At 41.3% G+C, this 20,687-nt stretch overlaps 1 protein-coding gene across 3 annotated transcripts in view; it reads left to right on the top strand.

The window, feature by feature from the left end:
• The window catches only part of LOC140205171 (uncharacterized), a 54,497-nt gene extending 36,193 nt beyond the window's left edge, over positions 1-18,304 (top strand). The window contains exons 10-13 of one of the 3 annotated variants that reach the window (XM_072272467.1): positions 2,144-2,188; positions 6,487-6,531; positions 10,075-10,119; positions 15,842-18,304. In XM_072272467.1, coding sequence (XP_072128568.1) covers positions 2,144-2,188; positions 6,487-6,531; positions 10,075-10,119; positions 15,842-16,143 — 437 coding nt within the window. In that variant the 3' untranslated portion in view covers positions 16,144-18,304. Of the gene's footprint in view, positions 1-2,143; positions 2,189-6,486; positions 6,532-10,074; positions 10,120-15,838 lie in introns of all 3 variants that reach the window. The other 2 variants (XM_072272466.1, XM_072272468.1) reach the window with 2 other exon arrangements.
• The last annotated feature ends 2,383 nt before the right edge of the window (positions 18,305-20,687 follow it).

The raw sequence follows: 20,687 nt of genomic DNA, 5'->3' as shown, positions 1-20,687 counted from the left end.
CTCCCCCCCCTCTCTCCCCCCCCTCTCTCCCCCCCCTCTCTCCCCCCCCTCTCTCCCCCCCCTCTCTCCCCCCCCTCTCTCCCCCCCCTCTCTCCCCCCCCCTTCTCTCTCCCCCCCCAAAGGAAAAAGAGATGTCCCTGTTTCACTGCAAGTGGGGAGACATAACAAACAATCTTCTGATTTTATGATGCTAACAGTCCACTGCATAACTTTTTCCGAGCTCTGTGCGCAAAGAGCTCGGGTCTCTGGGCACATAGCCGGAGATCTTCCATCTCCCACGACATACCAATGGCAGCAATAGAGCAAAAGATGAAAATAAAGTGATCATTTTGGGAAGTTCCTGAACTGGACATGGTTTACTTGAAACACATTATTGGGTCAAGGTAGAATCTTATATTATTGCACATGAGATGTGCATTGGTATTTGGAATGGTGAATTTAAGCTGTTGTATACAAGCTGCCAGTCCATTTCAAAACTCTTGTCAGTCTGCTGCCTTCATTTCTTGGGTGTCCATATCCAGTAAATTTCTACTGATCTTTAGATGATGACAAGAATACACTGAAAGAGCCAAATACAATCTGATTAATCTTTACAAAATTAAATTTCTCATGTCATTTGTATACCTGTTTCTCCTGATCGTATAAGTAAATATCAACGAAGTAGCCATCTCCAAACAAACACTTGAGCACCTAACGGTGAGCTACTTTTCCCTTGTGGCTTTGTCATGTTGTCCACTCTTCAAATAGTCTAACGTGGGCTGGATATTATTATGGTACATTCTGGTGCCAACTTCCTGACCTGAAAATGCTTGTAATCACTTTAGGCCTCCAATTTAAAACAAGGTCACTTCCTTTCTCTTCCACAAGGAAATACGTACTGACTCTGTTGTCAAGAATCTTGCCGAGCATGCATCCCACACTTTCATCTGATGTGTATTTGTGACTTCTGCATTGATAAATAAACTCCCTTATCACTATCACTCTTCTCTAGTGAATGGGATGGAGAGAATGAGTATGGTTCAGATCATGAAATGCTGACGAGGCAAGACGAGTAAACTGGCATGTGAGCCACTGTGTTGAGAATAGCTAGAAAGGAGAAGCATAGTCCAGATGAGTGTGGTTAGAGTGGATATGATATTTTTAATGTCCCTATGAGAACATAACAGGTTGATATGTGAATAAGAAGGCATATTTGGCATGGTACCCTTCATTAGAGCATTGAATGTAGAGGGCTAGGGCATTGCATTACATTTGTACAAGATGTTGGTAATGCTGCACATAGAGTATTGTGCACAGCTTTATTTACTCTCTTATAGAAAATATAACATTGGTTGGAAAGATTGCAAAGCAGATTCATGAGAATGTTGCCAGGACTCAAGGGGGTGAGTTATAGGGAGAGGCTGAGCAGGTTAGGACTTCATTTGTGGTGTATTGGAAACTGAGAGGTGATCCAAGAGGTGTATAATATCATATGGGGCATAGTCAGGATGAATGTATGAATCTTTTTCCCAACAAGGGAATGGAAAAACTAGAGATCATTAAGAGGAGATATTCAATGTTAAATTTTATTGTTTATTGAGCCTGTTGGCATCATCCGTGTTGATGCCATTGCCCCAGCACACCACTGCATGGAAGGTTGTACTGGTGACATTAGACTGTTAGAATAGGTGAAAGAGACGCCAGCATATTCCAAAGGGCCTTAGTCTTCTCAAGAGGTAGAGGTGACTCTGGCCCTTCCAGGACACAGCCGCTGTGTTGGCACTCCACTCAAGTCTGTCATCCAGGTGCACCGCCAGGTACTTGTAGGTCCTCATCATCACTTGTAACAGGGAGCAATGCAGAGCACCAGTCTGTTCATGAGGCATATTTCAATAAAGTTTTAAATAAAGTCTAAATAAATTTTAGATGACATGATCATTTATTTTAAACTTAACAGAATATTAATTTAACTATTTACTTCATATCAAACCTCATATTGCCTGAAACGGAGCGTTTTTTTCCTATGCCATGAATAAATAATTCTAAGTGGTTGGAGTTGTTTAACATATGGTTGGATGAAATAATTAATGTTTGAAATTTACAAGAGTCAATTTGATTGGACGAATCTGAAGTTTTCTTAAACTACTTTCTTTTTTACCTACAGACTGTATCTCTGAGAAAGATGGCAGCAGTAAAGAAAAAATTGAAGGTGAAGTGTTCATTGTGGGAAGTTCCTGAACCGGATATGTTTTACTTGAAGTCCATCATTAGATCAATGTGGATTTTTACATTATTACACGAGACAATCATTAGTATTTGGAGTTGTGAATTTGAGCTGTTGTCTACAAACTGCCAGCCCATTTCAATTTTCTGTCAGTCTGCCACCTTCATTTCCTGGATGCCCAAATCAAATAAATTTCCACAGTTCTTTAGATGATAAAAGTACACTCAAAAAACCAAATACAGATCAGATTAAGCTTTGCAAAAATGAACTTTTTCTGTCATTTGTATAACTCTTATTTCTCCTGATCAGATGAGTGAAAATCAGTGGGGTACGCATTTCCAGACTCTTTGGCACCTTACGATGAAATATGAGCATTTGTAGAAGGATCATGTGCTTTTCCCTTCGGCTCTGTCAGTGGTCCACTCTTCAAATATTCTAACCTAGGCTAGATTTTCATGGTAGATTCTGGTGCCAACTTCCATGCCTGAATATGCTTGTATTTGCTTTAGGCCTCCATTGTGAATGCACAAATCATTTTCCCATGAAAGGGAATTGAAAACGAGAGCATAGGTTTAAGTTGAGAGGAGATATCTGATATTAAAAGTGATCCGGAACTAGTTCGAAGTAAAAAGTCTGCAACATTTAGCATCTCCATGAAGGGCTATTTTCCTGCAAAAATCTAAGTAACATGATGTAAAGATGGAAAGGTGCAAAAACATGTCATCCTGGGATTGCAGAAGATGGTCTGAATTTATCAATTACAAGCATGAAGTTTATACCAGCAGAATCAGATCATGGGAGTTGTATCAAATGTGAGGTGGTTCATGAAGAAAGTAAGTTAGGAGGAAAGAATTCAAATTACGCCTTCAAGGGAGATCTTGTACTAGACAGATATAGATACTTTATTGATCCCAAAGGAAATTACAGTGTCAGAGTAGCATTAAAAGTGCACAGATATAAATATCAGAAGGGAAATAGAATTTAAAAAATCTGGTACTTCAAACAGTCTAACAGGAGGGAGTCATTACCTACCCGCTGCTAGCTGACTCATTATTGATCCTAATGGCCGAAGGTAGAATGAATTTATATAGCACTCTTGGAACAGCACAGTTGTCTTAGTCTATTACTAAAAATTCTCCTCCGTTCAGCCAAGGTGCCATATAGAGGGCGAGAATCATTGTCCAGAATTGCCATGATTTTTCGTAGTGTCCATTGTTCTACCACAGCCTCCCGTGTGTCCAGTTAGACTCCTATGACAGAGCCAGCCTTTCTGAACAGCTTATTGAGCCTGATGGCATCACCCGTGTGGATGCCATTGCCCCAGCACACCACCACATAGAAGATTGTACTGGTGACAACAGAGTGGTCGAAGGAGTGAAGGAGAAGCCTGCATACTGCAAAAGACCTCAAATCTCCTCCAGAAGCAGAGGCAACTCTGGCCCTTCTTGGACACCGCTTCTGTGTTGGTGCTCCACTCAAGACTGTCATCCAGGTGCATCCCCATGGACTTGTAGATCCCCTGCACAGCCATGTGCTCACCATCAGTTGTAGGGCAGAGTACTCGTGTGTTCATGTGACACATTTCAATAAAGTTGTTATAGATGCAGTAATCATTTATTTTAAACTTAACAAAATATAACGTTAACCATTTACTTCATATCAAACCTCCTATTAACTGAGACGGTGTGTTTTTTTTCCTAATGCTATGGATAGATAATTTTAGGTGGTTACAATTTAACATGTAGTTAGATGAAATAATTCATGTTTTAAAGTTAAAGAGCTAATTTGATTTGACTAATGTCAGGTTTTATTAAACCACTTTTTGTTTTAACCTACAGACTCTGACTGTAAGGAAGATTTTAAAGGTTTCATGGGTCCATTTAATGTCAGAAATGTATACAATATACATCCTGAAATTCTTTTTCTTTGCAACCATCCGTGAAAACAGAGGAGTGCCCCAGAGAATGAATGATAGTTAAATGTTAGAACCCCAAAGACCCCCCCCCCAGCTCCCTACTCCCATACATAAGCAGCAGCAAAGGGACAATTCCCCTTCCCACACCAGCTAAAAAATCATTGGCACCCTCCACCAAGCACTCAAAAGTGCAGCAAAGCATCAATAAAAACACAGGCTTGCAGTACCCCAAAGTCTACTTGTTCATCTGGTAGATTGATACACCACAGGCTCGCTCGCGCGCTCTCTCCCCCCCTCCCCCCCCCCTCCCCCCCCTCTCCCCCCCTCTCTCCCCCCCTCTCAAGGGAAAAAGAGGTGTCCCTGTTTCACTGCAAGTGGGGAGACATAACAAACAATTTTCTGATTTTATGATGCTAACAGTCCACTGCATAACTTTTTCCGAGCTCTGTGCCCAAAGAGCTCGGGTCTCTGGGCACATAGCCGGAGATCTTCCATCTCCCACGACATACCAATGGCAGCAGTAGAGCAAAAGATGAAAATAAAGTGATCATTTTGGGAAGTTCCTGAACTGGACATGGTTTACTTGAAACACATTATTGGGTCAAGGTAGAATCTTATATTATTGCACATGAGATGTGCATTGGTATTTGGAATGGTGAATTTAAGCTGTTGTATACAAGCTGCCAGTCCATTTCAAAACTCTTGTCAGTCTGCTGCCTTCATTTCTTGGGTGTCCATATCCAGTAAATTTCTACTGATCTTTAGATGATGACAAGAATACACTGAAAGAGCCAAATACAATCTGATTAATCTTTACAAAATTAAATTTCTCATGTCATTTGTATATACCTGTTTCTCCTGATCGTATAAGTAAATATCAACGAAGTAGCCATCTCCAAACAAACACTTGAGCACCTAACGGTGAGCTACTTTTCCCTTGTGGCTTTGTCATGTTGTCCACTCTTCAAATAGTCTAACGTGGGCTGGATATTATTATGGTACATTCTGGTGCCAACTTCCTGACCTGAAAATGCTTGTAATCACTTTAGGCCTCCAATTTAAAACAAGGTCACTTCCTTTCTCTTCCACAAGGAAATACGTACTGACTCTGTTGTCAAGAATCTTGCCGAGCATGCATCCCACACTTTCATCTGATGTGTATTTGTGACTTCTGCATTGATAAATAAACTCCCTTATCACTATCACTCTTCTCTAGTGAATGGGATGGAGAGAATGAGTATGGTTCAGATCATGAAATGCTGACGAGGCAAGACGAGTAAACTGGCATGTGAGCCACTGTGTTGAGAATAGCTAGAAAGGAGAAGCATAGTCCAGATGAGTGTGGTTAGAGTGGATGTGATATTTTTAATGTCCCTATGAGAACATAACAGGTTGATATGTGAATAAGAAGGCATATTTGGCATGGTACCCTTCATTAGAGCATTGAATGTAGAGGGCTAGGGCATTGCATTACACTTGTACAAGATGTTGGTAATGCTGCACATGGAGTATTGTGCACAGCTTTATTTACTCTCTTATAGAAAATATAACATTGGCTGGAAAGATTGCAAAGCAGATTCATGAGAATGTTGCCAGGACTCAAGGGGGTGAGTTATAGGGAGAGGCTGAGCAGGTTAGGACTTCATTTGTGGTGTATTGGAAACTGAGAGGTGATCCAAGAGGTGTATAATATCATATGGGGCATAGTCAGGATGAATGTATGAATCTTTTTCCCAACAAGGGAATGGAAAAACTAGAGATCATTAAGAGGAGATATTCAATGTTAAATTTTATTGTTTATTGAGCCTGTTGGCATCATCCGTGTTGATGCCATTGCCCCAGCACACCACTGCATGGAAGGTTGTACTGGTGACATTAGACTGTTAGAATAGGTGAAAGAGACGCCAGCATATTCCAAAGGGCCTTAGTCTTCTCAAGAGGTAGAGGTGACTCTGGCCCTTCCAGGACACAGCCGCTGTGTTGGCACTCCACTCAAGTCTGTCATCCAGGTGCACCGCCAGGTACTTGTAGGTCCTCATCATCACTTGTAACAGGGAGCAATGCAGAGCACCAGTCTGTTCATGAGGCATATTTCAATAAAGTTTTAAATAAAGTCTAAATAAATTTTAGATGACATGATCATTTATTTTAAACTTAACAGAATATTAATTTAACTATTTACTTCATATCAAACCTCATATTGCCTGAAACGGAGCGTTTTTTTCCTATGCCATGAATAAATAATTCTAAGTGGTTGGAGTTGTTTAACATATGGTTGGATGAAATAATTAATGTTTGAAATTTACAAGAGTCAATTTGATTGGACGAATCTGAAGTTTTCTTAAACTACTTTCTTTTTTACCTACAGACTGTATCTCTGAGAAAGATGGCAGCAGTAAAGAAAAAATTGAAGGTGAAGTGTTCATTGTGGGAAGTTCCTGAACTGGATATGTTTTACTTGAAGTCCATCATTAGATCAATGTGGATTTTTACATTATTACACGAGACAATCATTAGTATTTGGAATTGTGAATTTGAGCTGTTGTCTACAAACTGCCAGCCCATTTCAATTTTCTGTCAGTCTGCCACCTTCATTTCCTGGATGCCCAAATCAAATAAATTTCCACAGTTCTTTAGATGATAAAAGTACACTCAAAAAACCAAATACAGATCAGATTAAGCTTTGCAAAAATGAACTTTTTCTGTCATTTGTATAACTCTTATTTCTCCTGATCAGATGAGTGAAAATCAGTGGGGTACGCATTTCCAGACTCTTTGGCACCTTACGATGAAATATGAGCATTTGTAGAAGGATCATGTGCTTTTCCCTTCGGCTCTGTCAGTGGTCCACTCTTCAAATATTCTAACCTAGGCTAGATTTTCATGGTAGATTCTGGTGCCAACTTCCATGCCTGAATATGCTTGTATTTGCTTTAGGCCTCCATTGTGAATGCACAAATCATTTTCCCATGAAAGGGAATTGAAAACGAGAGCATAGGTTTAAGTTGAGAGGAGATATCTGATATTAAAAGTGATCCGGAACTAGTTCGAAGTAAAAAGTCTGCAACATTTAGCATCTCCATGAAGGGCTATTTTCCTGCAAAAATCTAAGTAACATGATGTAAAGATGGAAAGGTGCAAAAACATGTCATCCTGGGATTGCAGAAGATGGTCTGAATTTATCAATTACAAGCATGAAGTTTATACCAGCAGAATCAGATCATGGGAGTTGTATCAAATGTGAGGTGGTTCATGAAGAAAGTAAGTTAGGAGGAAAGAATTCAAATTACGCCTTCAAGGGAGATCTTGTACTAGACAGATATAGATACTTTATTGATCCCAAAGGAAATTACAGTGTCAGAGTAGCATTAAAAGTGCACAGATATAAATATCAGAAGGGAAATAGAATTTAAAAAATCTGGTACTTCAAACAGTCTAACAGGAGGGAGTCATTACCTACCCGCTGCTAGCTGACTCATTATTGATCCTAATGGCCGAAGGTAGAATGAATTTATATAGCACTCTTGGAACAGCACAGTTGTCTTAGTCTATTACTAAAAATTCTCCTCCGTTCAGCCAAGGTGCCATATAGAGGGCGAGAATCATTGTCCAGAATTGCCATGATTTTTCGTAGTGTCCATTGTTCTACCACAGCCTCCCGTGTGTCCAGTTAGACTCCTATGACAGAGCCAGCCTTTCTAAACAGCTTATTGAGCCTGATGGCCTCACCCGTGTGGATGCCATTGCCCCAGCACACTACCACATAGAAGATTGTACTGGTGACAACAGAGTGGTCAAAGGAGTGAAGGAGAAGCCTGCATACTGCAAAAGACCTCAAATCTCCTCCAGAAGCAGAGGCAACTCTGGCCCTTCTTGGACACCGCTTCTGTGTTGGTGCTCCACTCAAGACTGTCATCCAGGTGCATCCCCATGGACTTGTAGATCCCCTGCACAGCCATGTGCTCACCATCAGTTGTAGGGCAGAGTACTCGTGTGTTCATGTGACACATTTCAATAAAGTTGTTATAGATGCAGTAATCATTTATTTTAAACTTAACAAAATATAACGTTAACCATTTACTTCATATCAAACCTCCTATTAACTGAGACGGTGTGTTTTTTTTCCTAATGCTATGGATAGATAATTTTAGGTGGTTACAATTTAACATGTAGTTAGATGAAATAATTCATGTTTTAAAGTTAAAGAGCTAATTTGATTTGACTAATGTCAGGTTTTATTAAACCACTTTTTGTTTTAACCTACAGACTCTGACTGTAAGGAAGATTTTAAAGGTTTCATGGGTCCATTTAATGTCAGAAATGTATACAATATACATCCTGAAATTCTTTTTCTTTGCAACCATCCGTGAAAACAGAGGAGTGCCCCAGAGAATGAATGATAGTTAAATGTTAGAACCCCAAAGACCCCCCCCCCAGCTCCCTACTCCCATGCATAAGCAGCAGCAAAGGAGCAATCCCCCTTCCCACACCAGTTAAAAAATCATTGGCGCCCTCCACCAAGCACTCAAGTGTGCAGCGAAGCATCAGTAAAGACACAGGCTTGCAGTATCCCAAAATCTACTTGTTCACCTGGTAATTCGATACACCACGGGCTGTGTGTGTGTGTGTGTCTCTCTCTCTCTCTCTCCCTCTCCCTCTCCCCCCTCTCTCCCTTCCCCCCCTCTCCCTCCCCCCCCTCTCCCTCCCCCCCCCTCTCCCTCCCCCCCCTCTCCCTTCCTCCCCTCTCTCCCTTCCCCCCCTCTCTCTCCCTTCCCCCCCTTCCCCTCCTCTCTCCCTAATCAGGGAAAAAGAGATGTCCCTGTTTCACAGTGAGAAGGAAGACATAACAAACAACTCACTGATTTACAATGTTAAAAGTCCTTTGCATCGTTTTTTCTGAGCTCTGTGCCCTAAGAACTCGGGTCTCTGGGCACACAGCCAGAGATCTTCCATCTCCCACAACATACCAATGGCAGCAGTAGAGCAAAAGATGAGGGTAAAGTGATCATTTTGGGATGTTCCTGAACTAGGCATGGTTTACTTGAAACACATTATTGGGTCAAAGTATAATTTTATATTATTGCACTTGAGACAAGCATTGGTATTTGGAATGGTGAATTTGAGCTCTTGTATACAAGCTGCCAGTCCATTTCAATAATTTGTCAGTCTGCTGCCTTCATTTCTTGGGTGCTCATATCCAATAAATTTCTATAGTTTGTGAAATGATGACAGAAATACACTCCGAGCCAAATACTGATCTAGTTAAGTTTTACAAATTAATTTTTCCCTGTCATTTGAACACCTATGTTTGTCTGATCAGATGAATAAAGATCAAAGAGGTGGTCCTCTCCAAAGAGACAATGCAGTTCCTCACTGTAAACTATGTGCAGCTGGAGCAGGATCATGTGCTTTTCCCTTGGCCCTGTCAGGTGGTCCACTCTTCATGTATTCTAACATGGACTGGATTTTCATGGTATATTCTAGTGCCACCTTCCAGGCCTGAACATGCATTTTACCCTTAAGGGATTCATGTTAAAACAGGATCACTTCCCTTTTCTTCCAAGAAGCAGTGAATCCCTACTCTGGTGTCAATAATCTTTTTCAGCATGTATCCCACACTTTTGTCTACTCCATAGCCACGTCCTCACCATCATTTGTAACAGGGAGCAGTGCAGAGTGCTTGTGTGTTCATGTGACTCAGTTCAATAAAGTAATACATGCAATGATCATTTATTTTAAACTTAACACAATATTAATTGAACCATTCAGTTCATATCAAGTCCTCCCATTGACTAAACTGGGTGTGGATTTTTTTTCTAATGCTGGGGATAGATGATTGTAGGTGGATACAGATGTTTAAGATCTGGTTAGATGAGATAATCAGTGTTTTAAATTTCTAAGAGCTAATTTGATTTGACTAATGTTGGGTTTTATTAAACTATTTTTCCCCCTACAGATGATGCTGACAAGGAAGATGGCAGCAATAGAGCAACAAGTGAAGGTAAAGTGTTCATTTATTTGAATTCAATTATTGGGGCAAAGTAGAATTTTAGATTTTTACAAATGAGATAAGCATTAGTATTTGGAATGGTGAATTTGAGTTGTTGTATACAGGCTGCCAGTCCATTTCAGTGCCCTGTCAGTTTGCTGCCTTCATTTCCTGGGTGCCTATTTCCAATAAATTTCCACTGTTCTTTAGCTGATGACAAAACACAGTGATAGAGCCAAATACAGATCTACTTAAGCTTTACAAAATTAAATTTCTCACATCATTTGTATACCTTCTGTTTCTCCTGATTATATATCAATGAAGTAGTCATCTCCAAACAGAGACTTGAGCACCTTACGGTGAACTACTTTTCCCTTGAGGCTCTGTCATGTCATCCACTCTTCAATTATTCTGATGTGGGCTAGATTTTTATGGTGGATTCTGGTGCCAACTTCCATGTCTTAACATGCATGTAATCGCTTTAGGCCTCCATTTTAAAGCAAGATCACTTCCCTTTTCTTCCACAAGGCAATGAATACTGACTCTGTTGTCAAGAATCTTGCCTACACTTTCATCTGATACATATTTGTGACTACTGCATTAACAACTAAACTCACTTATCGCTGTACAGGTTTCCCCCGCTATCCGAAGGTAGAGTATTCCTATGAAACGGTTCATAAGCCAGAATGTTGTAAAGCGAAGAAGCAAATACCATTTACTTATATGGGAAAAATTTGTGTAACCCCCCCGGCCACCCTCAGGGTCGCTCGGCTCGCTGTCGTCTAGGGAAACAGCCTCGGCCCCGCCAAACTGGATAATTCGTTTGTGTGGATGCTGTGTGAGGTACCCCACCCCACCCAAATAACAGACAATACACCAGATGCAATTAAATGATATACAGTTTATAGATATTACTGGAACTATATAATTAAAAGAGAATAAAATATAAAAGGAAAATAAAAGGCGCCACACTTATCAAAGTTCAATCTCTTCGTGCACAAAAACCGTTGGAGCTCAAGGACCTTCTTCGTCACCCTGCGACCCCCTCGGACCACCTCGACCGGCCGCCTGGGACCAACAACGGTGGTCGACCAGACGCTCCACACGAGTCCGTCTCCATCTCCTCGCCGAGCGTCCCGCTCAGGGTCCGACCTCGTTAGCGGACTCACAGCACCTCGTCCATCCTCTGTCTCGCTCTCCCGCAAAACCCCGCGCATACAGTATCTTCAAATACACCAAAACCATAACAACTATCCCAATTGGTTAATAGCACTCTCTTATCAGACTCTAAAGCAAAAACAAACTGTTAGCGCAAACTTTCTCAGTGTTTAACACAACAAAGCCGCATTCCCCAGATTAACATAACAAAGACGCCATTTTAATTAGCCTCCGCAGAAACATAAAAATCAAAACCCCCTTACATTTGTGAGCATTCGCAGACCCAAAAGTAACCTACCAAATCATGCCAAATAACACATAAAACCTAAAATAACAGGAATATATAGTAAAAGCAGGAATGATATGATAGAAACACAGCCTATATAAATTAGAAATACTTCTCTACAATGATTGCCTGCACTGTTCTCCGTAGTGAAAATCTCATGCAAGTGCTCTTGGCAGAAACACAGCACAAGCACTCTCGGCAGAAAATCTCACGCAAGCGCTCTTGGCAAAACACTCTCTCCAGTAACCTTTAAGCTATGAAGCTGCCAAATCGTACCAAATAACACATAAAAATACACAGCCTATATAAGGTAGAAATAATGTATGTACAGTGTAGTATCACTTACCGGAATTGGGAAGTCAGCGCAGAGCACACTGATGATAGTGTGTTAAGCTGAGTCATGAGAGGTTGGGGTGGTGCAATGGCCCCCACCCTCCGGGCAGCGAACCGATACCGATCCGCGAAGCATGCAGGGGTACAGCGGTAGCCATGAGGCATCCAACACGTCGTTAAGAAAAAAGCCAAAACAAACATGCTAATTAATTAGGTGCAGCCCAGCACGTAAATGTCAGCCTAGAACAGAGGCAATTGCCGGGCGGCACCTAATTAATTAGCTTGTTTATTTCAGCTTTTTTTTTTCTTAAAGATTGCTGGATGCCTCCCAGCTACCGCTCCATTCTCCGTGAATCAGTATCTCTCCGTGGCCCGGGGGTTGGGTCCACTGGGGTGGTGGGACACGGGGGGGTGTCATCTTATTGTTAATCATGGAAGGCAGGTCATTTTCTATGTCTGCCTGCCTCGATGTCGAAGGTCGAGGTTCGTCGTCTGCTGTGACTGATGTGGAAGGCTTGAAAAACGACAATATGCTTGACTGCTAGCCTCGCGCATTTTTCTATCATACAGTTCTTTGTAAACCATCTTGCAAATATACCCTAAACTGACGTACCCTTTCAAAATTAAGGTCGTAGTTTATCATTGCAGCGAAAATCTCACGCAGTTGCTTCATGTTCCGTCCGCTTGCTTCTGCATTTGATTTTGATTGTTATCCTTTCCTCTTCTAATTGCATCAGCTCTTCATTTATTAGTTTCTTGATCATGAGATGCGAAACCTCTTCAACATCATCTTCGTCAACTTCCACAAGCCAAACTCACTTTGTCCTTACTTCGTTCACCATGATCAAAACGCTTAATTATGTCTAGATTTATGCTAAGCATAACACCCTTACGAGCTCTTTCAGGCTTTTCCGATACCTTAGAACTCATCTTGCAAACAGCTACTCACAGGCACGTGTTTAAGCAATGCTGGCGAGAATGCAGTTCCGAATCCGGGGGACAGCGACTGCTCGGGACATGTGCTGCTTTTTTCGCGCTCTGCCTTTTTTCGTAACAGTGAAAACACCTTCTGTTAGCAAAAACAGGGAACTAATGTAGGTCTTTCGTAACAGTGAGGTTTCGTAAAGCGAACGTTTGAAAAGCGAGGGACACCTGTATGTCTCTTCTCAAGTGAATGGGAAGGACGGAATGAGTGTGGTTCAGATACTGAAATGCTGACAAAGCAGGACAAGTACACTGGCATGTGATCCTCTGTGTTGAGAATACTCAGGAAGGAGAGGGATAGTTCCAATGAGTGTGTTTAGAGTGGACACGTCATTTTCAATGTCACTATGAGAACGTGGCATGACCGATAGTCAGTCAGAAAAGAAAGCATATTTGGCATGATGGCCTTCATCAGGGTAATTGAATGTAGGGGGCTAGGGCATTGCATTACAGTTGTACAAGGTGTTGTTTGTGCTGCATGTGAAGTATTGTGCACAGCTTTGTTTACTCTCCTATAGAAAAAATATCATTGGTTAGAAAGAGTGCAAAGCAGATTTAATGAGAATGTTGCCCGACCACAGTCCGACTCTTGAGTCGTCCGAAGACTTCGAGCCTCTGATCAACCCTCCAACACCGAGTACCGAGCACCATCTCTATCGGAACGATTCGACCTCAGCCTCGGTCACCAGCAGCAGGCAAAGTCGGGGATTTTGGGGCCTTCCCTCTGGAAGATTCTCGATCGCCCTGTAACAGCAGCAGCGAACCGGCGTTTCAGAGATTTCTCCAGATGTTCCTCTGTTCTTTCACGTCTGTCTCCATCAAATCAGAGTTGTCCACGGCCCCTATTTAACAGATACAATATCATTTCACCGGAGAGCTGCGCGTGCTGCGTCGCACCGCCATCTTCTCCTCCCCTCCCCTAACGTAATATTCTAACGTAGACTGGATTTTTATGATAGATTCTGGCGCTAACTTCCATACCTGAACATGCTTGTAATCACTTTAGGCCTCCATTTTAAAACAAGATCACTTCCCTTCTCTTCCACAAGGCAATGAATACTGACTCTGTTGTAAAGAATCTTGCCGAGCATGCATCCCACACTTTCATCTGATACATATTCATGACATCTGCATTAACAACCAAGCTCCTTTATCACTGTACGTCTCTTCTCTAGTGAATGGGATGGAGAGAATGAGTATGGTTCAGATCCTGAAATGCTGACAAGTCAAGACGAGTAAACTGGCATGTGAGCCACTGTGTTGAGAATAGCTAGAAAGGAGAAGCATAGTCCAGATGAGTGTGTTTAGAGTGGATATGATATTTCTTTTAGAAAAGATATCATTGGCTGGAAAGAGTGTAAAGCAGATTGATGAGAATGTTGCCAGGACTCAGGGAGGTGAGTTACAGGGAGAGGCTCAGCAGGTTAGGAATTCATTTATTGGAGTATCGGAGACTGAGAGGTGATCATACAGGTGTATAATATAATATGGGGCATAGTCAGGATGAATGCACAAATATTTTTCCCATCAAAGGGAATGGAAAAACTAGAGACCATTGTAATCATTTTAATTGTTATTCATGCCCATCTTTAATTTTTCCAACTGAAGCTGAATCTCCACCTTCAGCAAATATTTCCAACATGTCCTCATTAAACTTTCCCTAGGTTATAAAATACTTCACGACTACCGTTTGCATCTTTCGCAGATGGTAATAGCGAAGTATTTGATAACTCAGGGAAAGTTTAAATAGCCTTCCTCATTCTAGTATTCACCATAAGCCTTAACTTGTGAGCGATTCCCAACAGCATATCCCTCGTAGCATCATCCAACGCTTCAGCGGCTGGTTGCCCCAGAAACTCATCAATACTAACCTCCATTTCTGCTGTTTTTCCACACAACCAAATCAAAAGGGATTTTCCCCAGTCAATCCAAATAAGCCCCCAAACAATTTGTTCAAATCCCAAACGCAGGCCCCAATTTTGTTACGTACCCTATAAAGGGTTAAAGAACCAGCAGAAATGGAAAACACCTTGGAGTCTGGTATTGCTGTTAACTAATACTCGTTTATTAGTAACTACGCGATATAGTAATATAAATTCAGATATATCAAACAGGTTAGCAATGATTATAGGGAATGATTGTGGTTCAGACCATGAAATGCTGACAAGGCAAGACAGGTAAACTAGCATGTGATCTACTGTGTTGAGAATAGCTAGAAAAGAGAAGCATAATCCAGATGAGTGTGTTTAGAGTGGATATAATATTTCTTATAGAAAAGATGTCATTGGATGGAAAGAGTGCAAAGCAGATTTATGAGAATGTTCTCAGGACTCAGGGAGGTGAGTTATAGGGAGAGGCTGAGCAGGTTAGGACTTCATTTATTGGAGTATCGGAGACTGAGAGGTGATCATACAAGTGTATCATGTAATATGGGGCATAGTCAGAATGAATGCACAGATCTTTTTCCCATCAAAGGGAATTGAAAATTAGAGAGTATAAGTTAAGTGTGAGAGGAGAAAAATTTTGAAGGGACCTGAGGCAGAGAATGATACATAGTATATCAAATAAGCTGCCAGAGGAAGTGTTGGAGCAGGTAAAATAATAACATCTAAAAGACATTTGAACAGGTACATGGATAGTGTGGCAGGGATATACATTCCATGTGGGCAGATGTGTCTAACTTCCGGCATCTTGGTCAGTGTTGATGAATTGAGACAAAGCCCTGTTCCTCTGCTGTATGTTTCCATGATTCTATGCCATGACAGCAAATATTTCATCTGGATGATATTCCATATCCACCCAACTGCAGTAGTTCAGGTGGCAAATGGTGATTTAGTGTAAACATTTAAATTTGTAAGAATTAAAATAAGGACTTTACGAGTGCAGTGATATATATTGACTTACATAGGTCTTTATTTTTGAAATGCCTTTAAGCTTCTCATGTTATTTATTGTAAATTCTCTTTTTCAGCAGATGTATGGGAGAAGGTTTCAGAAATAAAGTGCCTCACAAAAAGTCCGAAAATTGGTCAACCAGTAACTCTTTCTTGCGATGTTAAAGGATGTGCTGTTGAAGAGGCTCATATCATCTGGTACAGAGATGCTTATCCTTTTGATGAAAAGGAGTACGTTACAAACAAGCCATTTCACAATGGTGGCGGTTTCACCACTGAACTAACTTATACACCAAAACCAAATGATAAACAACACATCCAAGTTCAAATTGAATTTAATTTGGAAGAACATATGAAACAGTATGACTTGATATTAATTTGAATTTATGTAGCATTTTCTTAAAGAGTGAGTATGGAAGCTTTTTTAATTGGAGACAGCACTTCATTTATAACTGAGAGTAAAATAATTTACTGTCAACTTCATTGTTCTTTTGCAGTTTACCATCCAGTATCCATTCACCATTCTGATTGGTAAATTAATCCACTTTAGTTAACATACTGTTTATTGAAGTCACAAAAGTTACATAATTGTGAGGCAGACAGTGATTTAGTTGTAGGTGTAAGGAGAAATTAATTGAGGATGGCAGATGTGTCCCAAGAGCTCGTGTACAATAGGAGTTGTCTGATCTGACACATTAAGCCACTATGATGTAATTGTGTCGATCTGCTGGACAAATCCATGAATCATTTATTACAGTTAAGTTGAACTCTTATGCCATTTGCACGAAAGTGTGACTACTATTAGTGCATTTATGGAACAATGCCTCTCTCCTCCCTTTGCCCCAGCTAATCAGGTGGATCAGATGCATTGATCAATTTTGTAAATTTTCTAGAAACACAACAAAATGCTAGAGGATTTCAGCAAGCTGGGCAGCATCTATTGAGAGGAATGAAGGGGCAATGCACACAGGAATCAAAAACATACAGAGCACAGGTTTAACGTGAGAGGGGAAGAGTATCAAAGAGACCTGTGGGACAGTCTGATACTTGTACAATAAAAACATTTAAGTGTTTGGATGAGTACCTGGATTGGAAGGTTTTAAAGGAATATCATGGGCAAGTGGATTCTCGAAAAAAGATTTTCAAGCTTCTGGTAATTGCCCCCCCTTCATTGTTTCCTGCCGCTCCCCCCTTTAGAAATTCCCCATTGCTATTTCCCTCTCTTACCTTATCCCCCTTACCTGCCCATCCCCATCCTCTGGTAGTCCTCCCCCTTCCCTTTCTTCTGTGGTCTTCTATTCTCTCCTTTCTGATTTCCCCTTCTCCAGCCCTTTATCTCTTTCACCAACCAACTCCCCAGCTCTTTACTTCACCCCTCCCCCACTCTGTTTCACCTATCACCTACCACTTTGTACTTTTTCCTCCCCTCCCCCAGCCATCTTACTCTTCACTTCACCCCTCCCCTCCCCCTCTCCATTTCACCCATCACCTACCACTTTGTACTTTTTCCTCCCCTCCCCCAGCCATCTTACACTTTACTTCACCCCTCCCTCTCTCCGTTTCACCCATCACCTACCACTTTGTACTTTTTCCCTTCCCCCAGCCGTCTTACTCGGATCTCTTTTCTTTCCCACTCTTGATGAAAAGTCTCAGCCAGAAACATGTATTGTTTACTCTTTTCCATAGACACTGCCTGGCCTGCTTGCATCTCCAGCCCTTCATTATTACAAGGTTTTAACATTTTGGAACTAATGTTAAGGTCGTTGGAATTCAGTATAATGGACTAGAATTGCAGCCACAGACCATTTAATACCAAGGATGTAACAATCCCTGTCGTATGCAGAACCCCTTTTCTGACTTTATATTATAAACCAGAAAGGGGATTTCTGCAATCCAGCATTGTGACACCAGAAAGCTTGATTGCATCTAAGAATTATGTGTATTGTTTACTGAAAGGTGTTTTAATTTTTTAAAGCGCTTTAGACATCAGTAATTAAATTTTGGACTCTCTGCATGTGAACACATTTGAAGATGATATATAAATTTTGTATATTAACATAATTTTTAAGATTTACATGTATTTGTTATGTCAGTTTGGGCAGCAAAATTATTGAGCCTTGTTATACAAGTATGTATGTGAAATGTCTGAACTTTCATGTGTTAGCCTAAGCTTAGAATCATATCAACTAAAGCTGTGGCCCCAGTATAACTGAATAATCTATGCTTAAGTTCTCTCATTTTTACAGAGAGATCAAGGAAACTGCTATAAGTATGATGCAGTGGGATTTGGTAGGCCATCTGGGACTTGGAAATTTTGGTGGGAAAAGGAACAAGTACACCATTCACTGAAAATTTTATGCTAGTTAACAACTGGCTTCAGATATGGGAATAGGAAATGAGGGCTGCACCAGGAGAACTGGAAGAGAAAATCTTGGATGAATTTCTGGTGGGGCAATAAAAGCATGAGTGTACATTGTATGTCATTTTTTATTGTCTTTTAAAATATATTTTCATTAAATATATTCGAATTCTAGAAATTTTAATTTGTGTATATGAATGTGACTGCCTCCTAACAATTATATCTAGCATTTGTGATTGAATGTTTGATATTAGCATTTGTATCCAATTTGACAAACATATTCGGTTTACAAGGTCATTTCATAAGTAAGTAATAAAGACATGTTTTCAGTAAGATGGCAGTGCACTGGAATGCAGCAGATGCACAAGGCCTTTTTTAAACTTCAGTCCTGACGAAGGGTCTCGGCCTGAAACGTCGACTGTACCTCTTCCTAGAGATGCTGCCTGGCCTGCTGCGTTCACCAGCAACTTTTATGTGTGTTGCTTGAATTTCCAGCATCTGCAGAATTCCTGTTGTAGGCCTTTTTTAACTTTTTTTTAATGATTGCAAGGCACTGCTGGACACTAGGAACTTCAGACACTGCAAGTCTACCCCATCAGCAAGTTGCATGTTGGCAGAGGGGCTGGATTTGGTGTGATCATATTGCTGCCTGCTATAGAGAGGCATTGGGGTCAGTGCATGAAGGCAGTGTGCAGTCTAACAGCCAGTGATTGTCTCAGTCATTTTTCTTATAATCGCAAGCCCCTGGTGGATATTGGTAACGTGTAATGCTACAAGTCTGATTCACTGCTTTATTGGCAGGACAGACACGGGGAGCTGTGCGTCCTCAGTTGTAACATGCACTAGACCTCATGCTGTGGTGTTGCCTGTTGCAGCCGGTGGTAGTGTGCTGCCTCCAGTGCTGTGTATGACTGTTGGTACTGTGTTTTGCACCTTGGCCCCAGAGGAACACTCCCATATCTCTTACCATAGCTTCACTCTTCTCGTATCTCAAAACTACTGCAGTCTGTCAAGTTAATCTGCCAATAATTGTACCACTCAATCTCTTCTGGCCTTCTCCCTATCATAGAACCTCCATTTTGTTTCCTTTACTCTTCCATCCTCTGCATTTTTTTTATTACCATTAACATTTTATAGTGTTGATGGAGAGTCATCAGCTTGAAACACTAACTCAGTTTCTCCTTCCATTCTACGCCAGCGAGCCACATGGGCCAGCGGCTTTCAATAAACAGGTAAGACACTGCAACATTCTACCCATCGAAAGCCACAACACTGATGTTTGGCCCAAAGGCTTGTATAACCCTCATGGGCGCCTCGCTATTACACACAAAACATAACAATAATACCCAAATCTAACAATCAACCAGTTACTACCCAGTGACATAGTCCACCAAACTCCCAGTGCTCCAAAAACCACCAACTTGCAACTGGGGAGTAGTAGTTATGAATCTGGACCCCTACTTTCCTGATCTTATTTACTGACTGCTGAATATGATCGGCCAGGTGAGTAATGTTCCCAGACTCATGGGGGATGTAGGTGCAGCATTTCTGACCAATCACAGCCCAGCTGTCACCTATCACTGCAAATAGGTAGTGCAAGGCCACCATCTGAACAGCCATCAATTCAGCTGACACTTTGCTCAGTGCACCCTCTGTATGTTTGAATGCCGAGGCTGTCCCATTGGTAGTGTCTCCATGAGAGAAGCCATGCGTATCAGTTGCCGGGACAGCCTGGTCGTACCATACAGGGGAAAGACTATCATCCAAGACCTTTCTGCTCATTCAGGCTGTTGAGGTGGTGTATGTGTACCCCAGATAGCAGGAGCCATCCTATCCTGCGGGGTTGGGGGCGTATCAGCCATGGGCACCACAATTCCAGTACCTACTGTTTAGCATCCAGGAAGTGCCCATCTTCGTGGCATCATTCGTTCTGGACACAGTCACCCAGAATACTGCTGGGTACAGGATATAGGACAGGCTGGATAGCTTTTCTAGTGAAGGCTTATGGGTAGACCTGAGGAAGAAGAAATGTATGACCAAGTTAATGGGATTATATTGTAGACCACCCAACAGTCTGTGGGATTCAGAGGAGCAAATTAGTAGAGAGATCACAGGCTGCTGCAAGAAACGTAAGTGTAACTCAGGTTAATTAAGCCCAAAGATGTAATGTCAGAAAACTGTCGAGGGATGAGGACAAGATTTACTGCAGTTTTAAAAAGAGAACTTGAATAAAGGGCTATGCGATAACTAGGCATTGCTAACAAGGCTTGGACAACTGACAGAAATGCAGCAAACTATAGAAAATAACTAAAGATAAAAACTGTTAAAAGTGGAATTAGTAGTTAGTGTCTCTACCCTACGTATGGGAAATCATCAGTGTGAAACCCATGGAGGAGAGATGACATCGATGAAAGAGTTGTTGAAGCTACGACTATAGCGAGGTGATATCGGTAGAGAGTAGCATCCACAGTGTAAACAGTAATTCGGTCTGTTAAATCATACGAAGAGATTTGGTCAGGTTTTTCAAGTGCAAGTATTGTGAATCAACATCCTGTGGATGACCCACT

Source organism: Mobula birostris, chromosome 11 (genome assembly GCF_030028105.1).
Source record: "Mobula birostris isolate sMobBir1 chromosome 11, sMobBir1.hap1, whole genome shotgun sequence".
NCBI lineage: Eukaryota > Metazoa > Chordata > Chondrichthyes > Myliobatiformes > Myliobatidae > Mobula > Mobula birostris.
The sequence above is the reverse complement of the archived record's forward strand: the minus strand, read 5'-3'. Positions and strand labels throughout refer to the sequence as shown.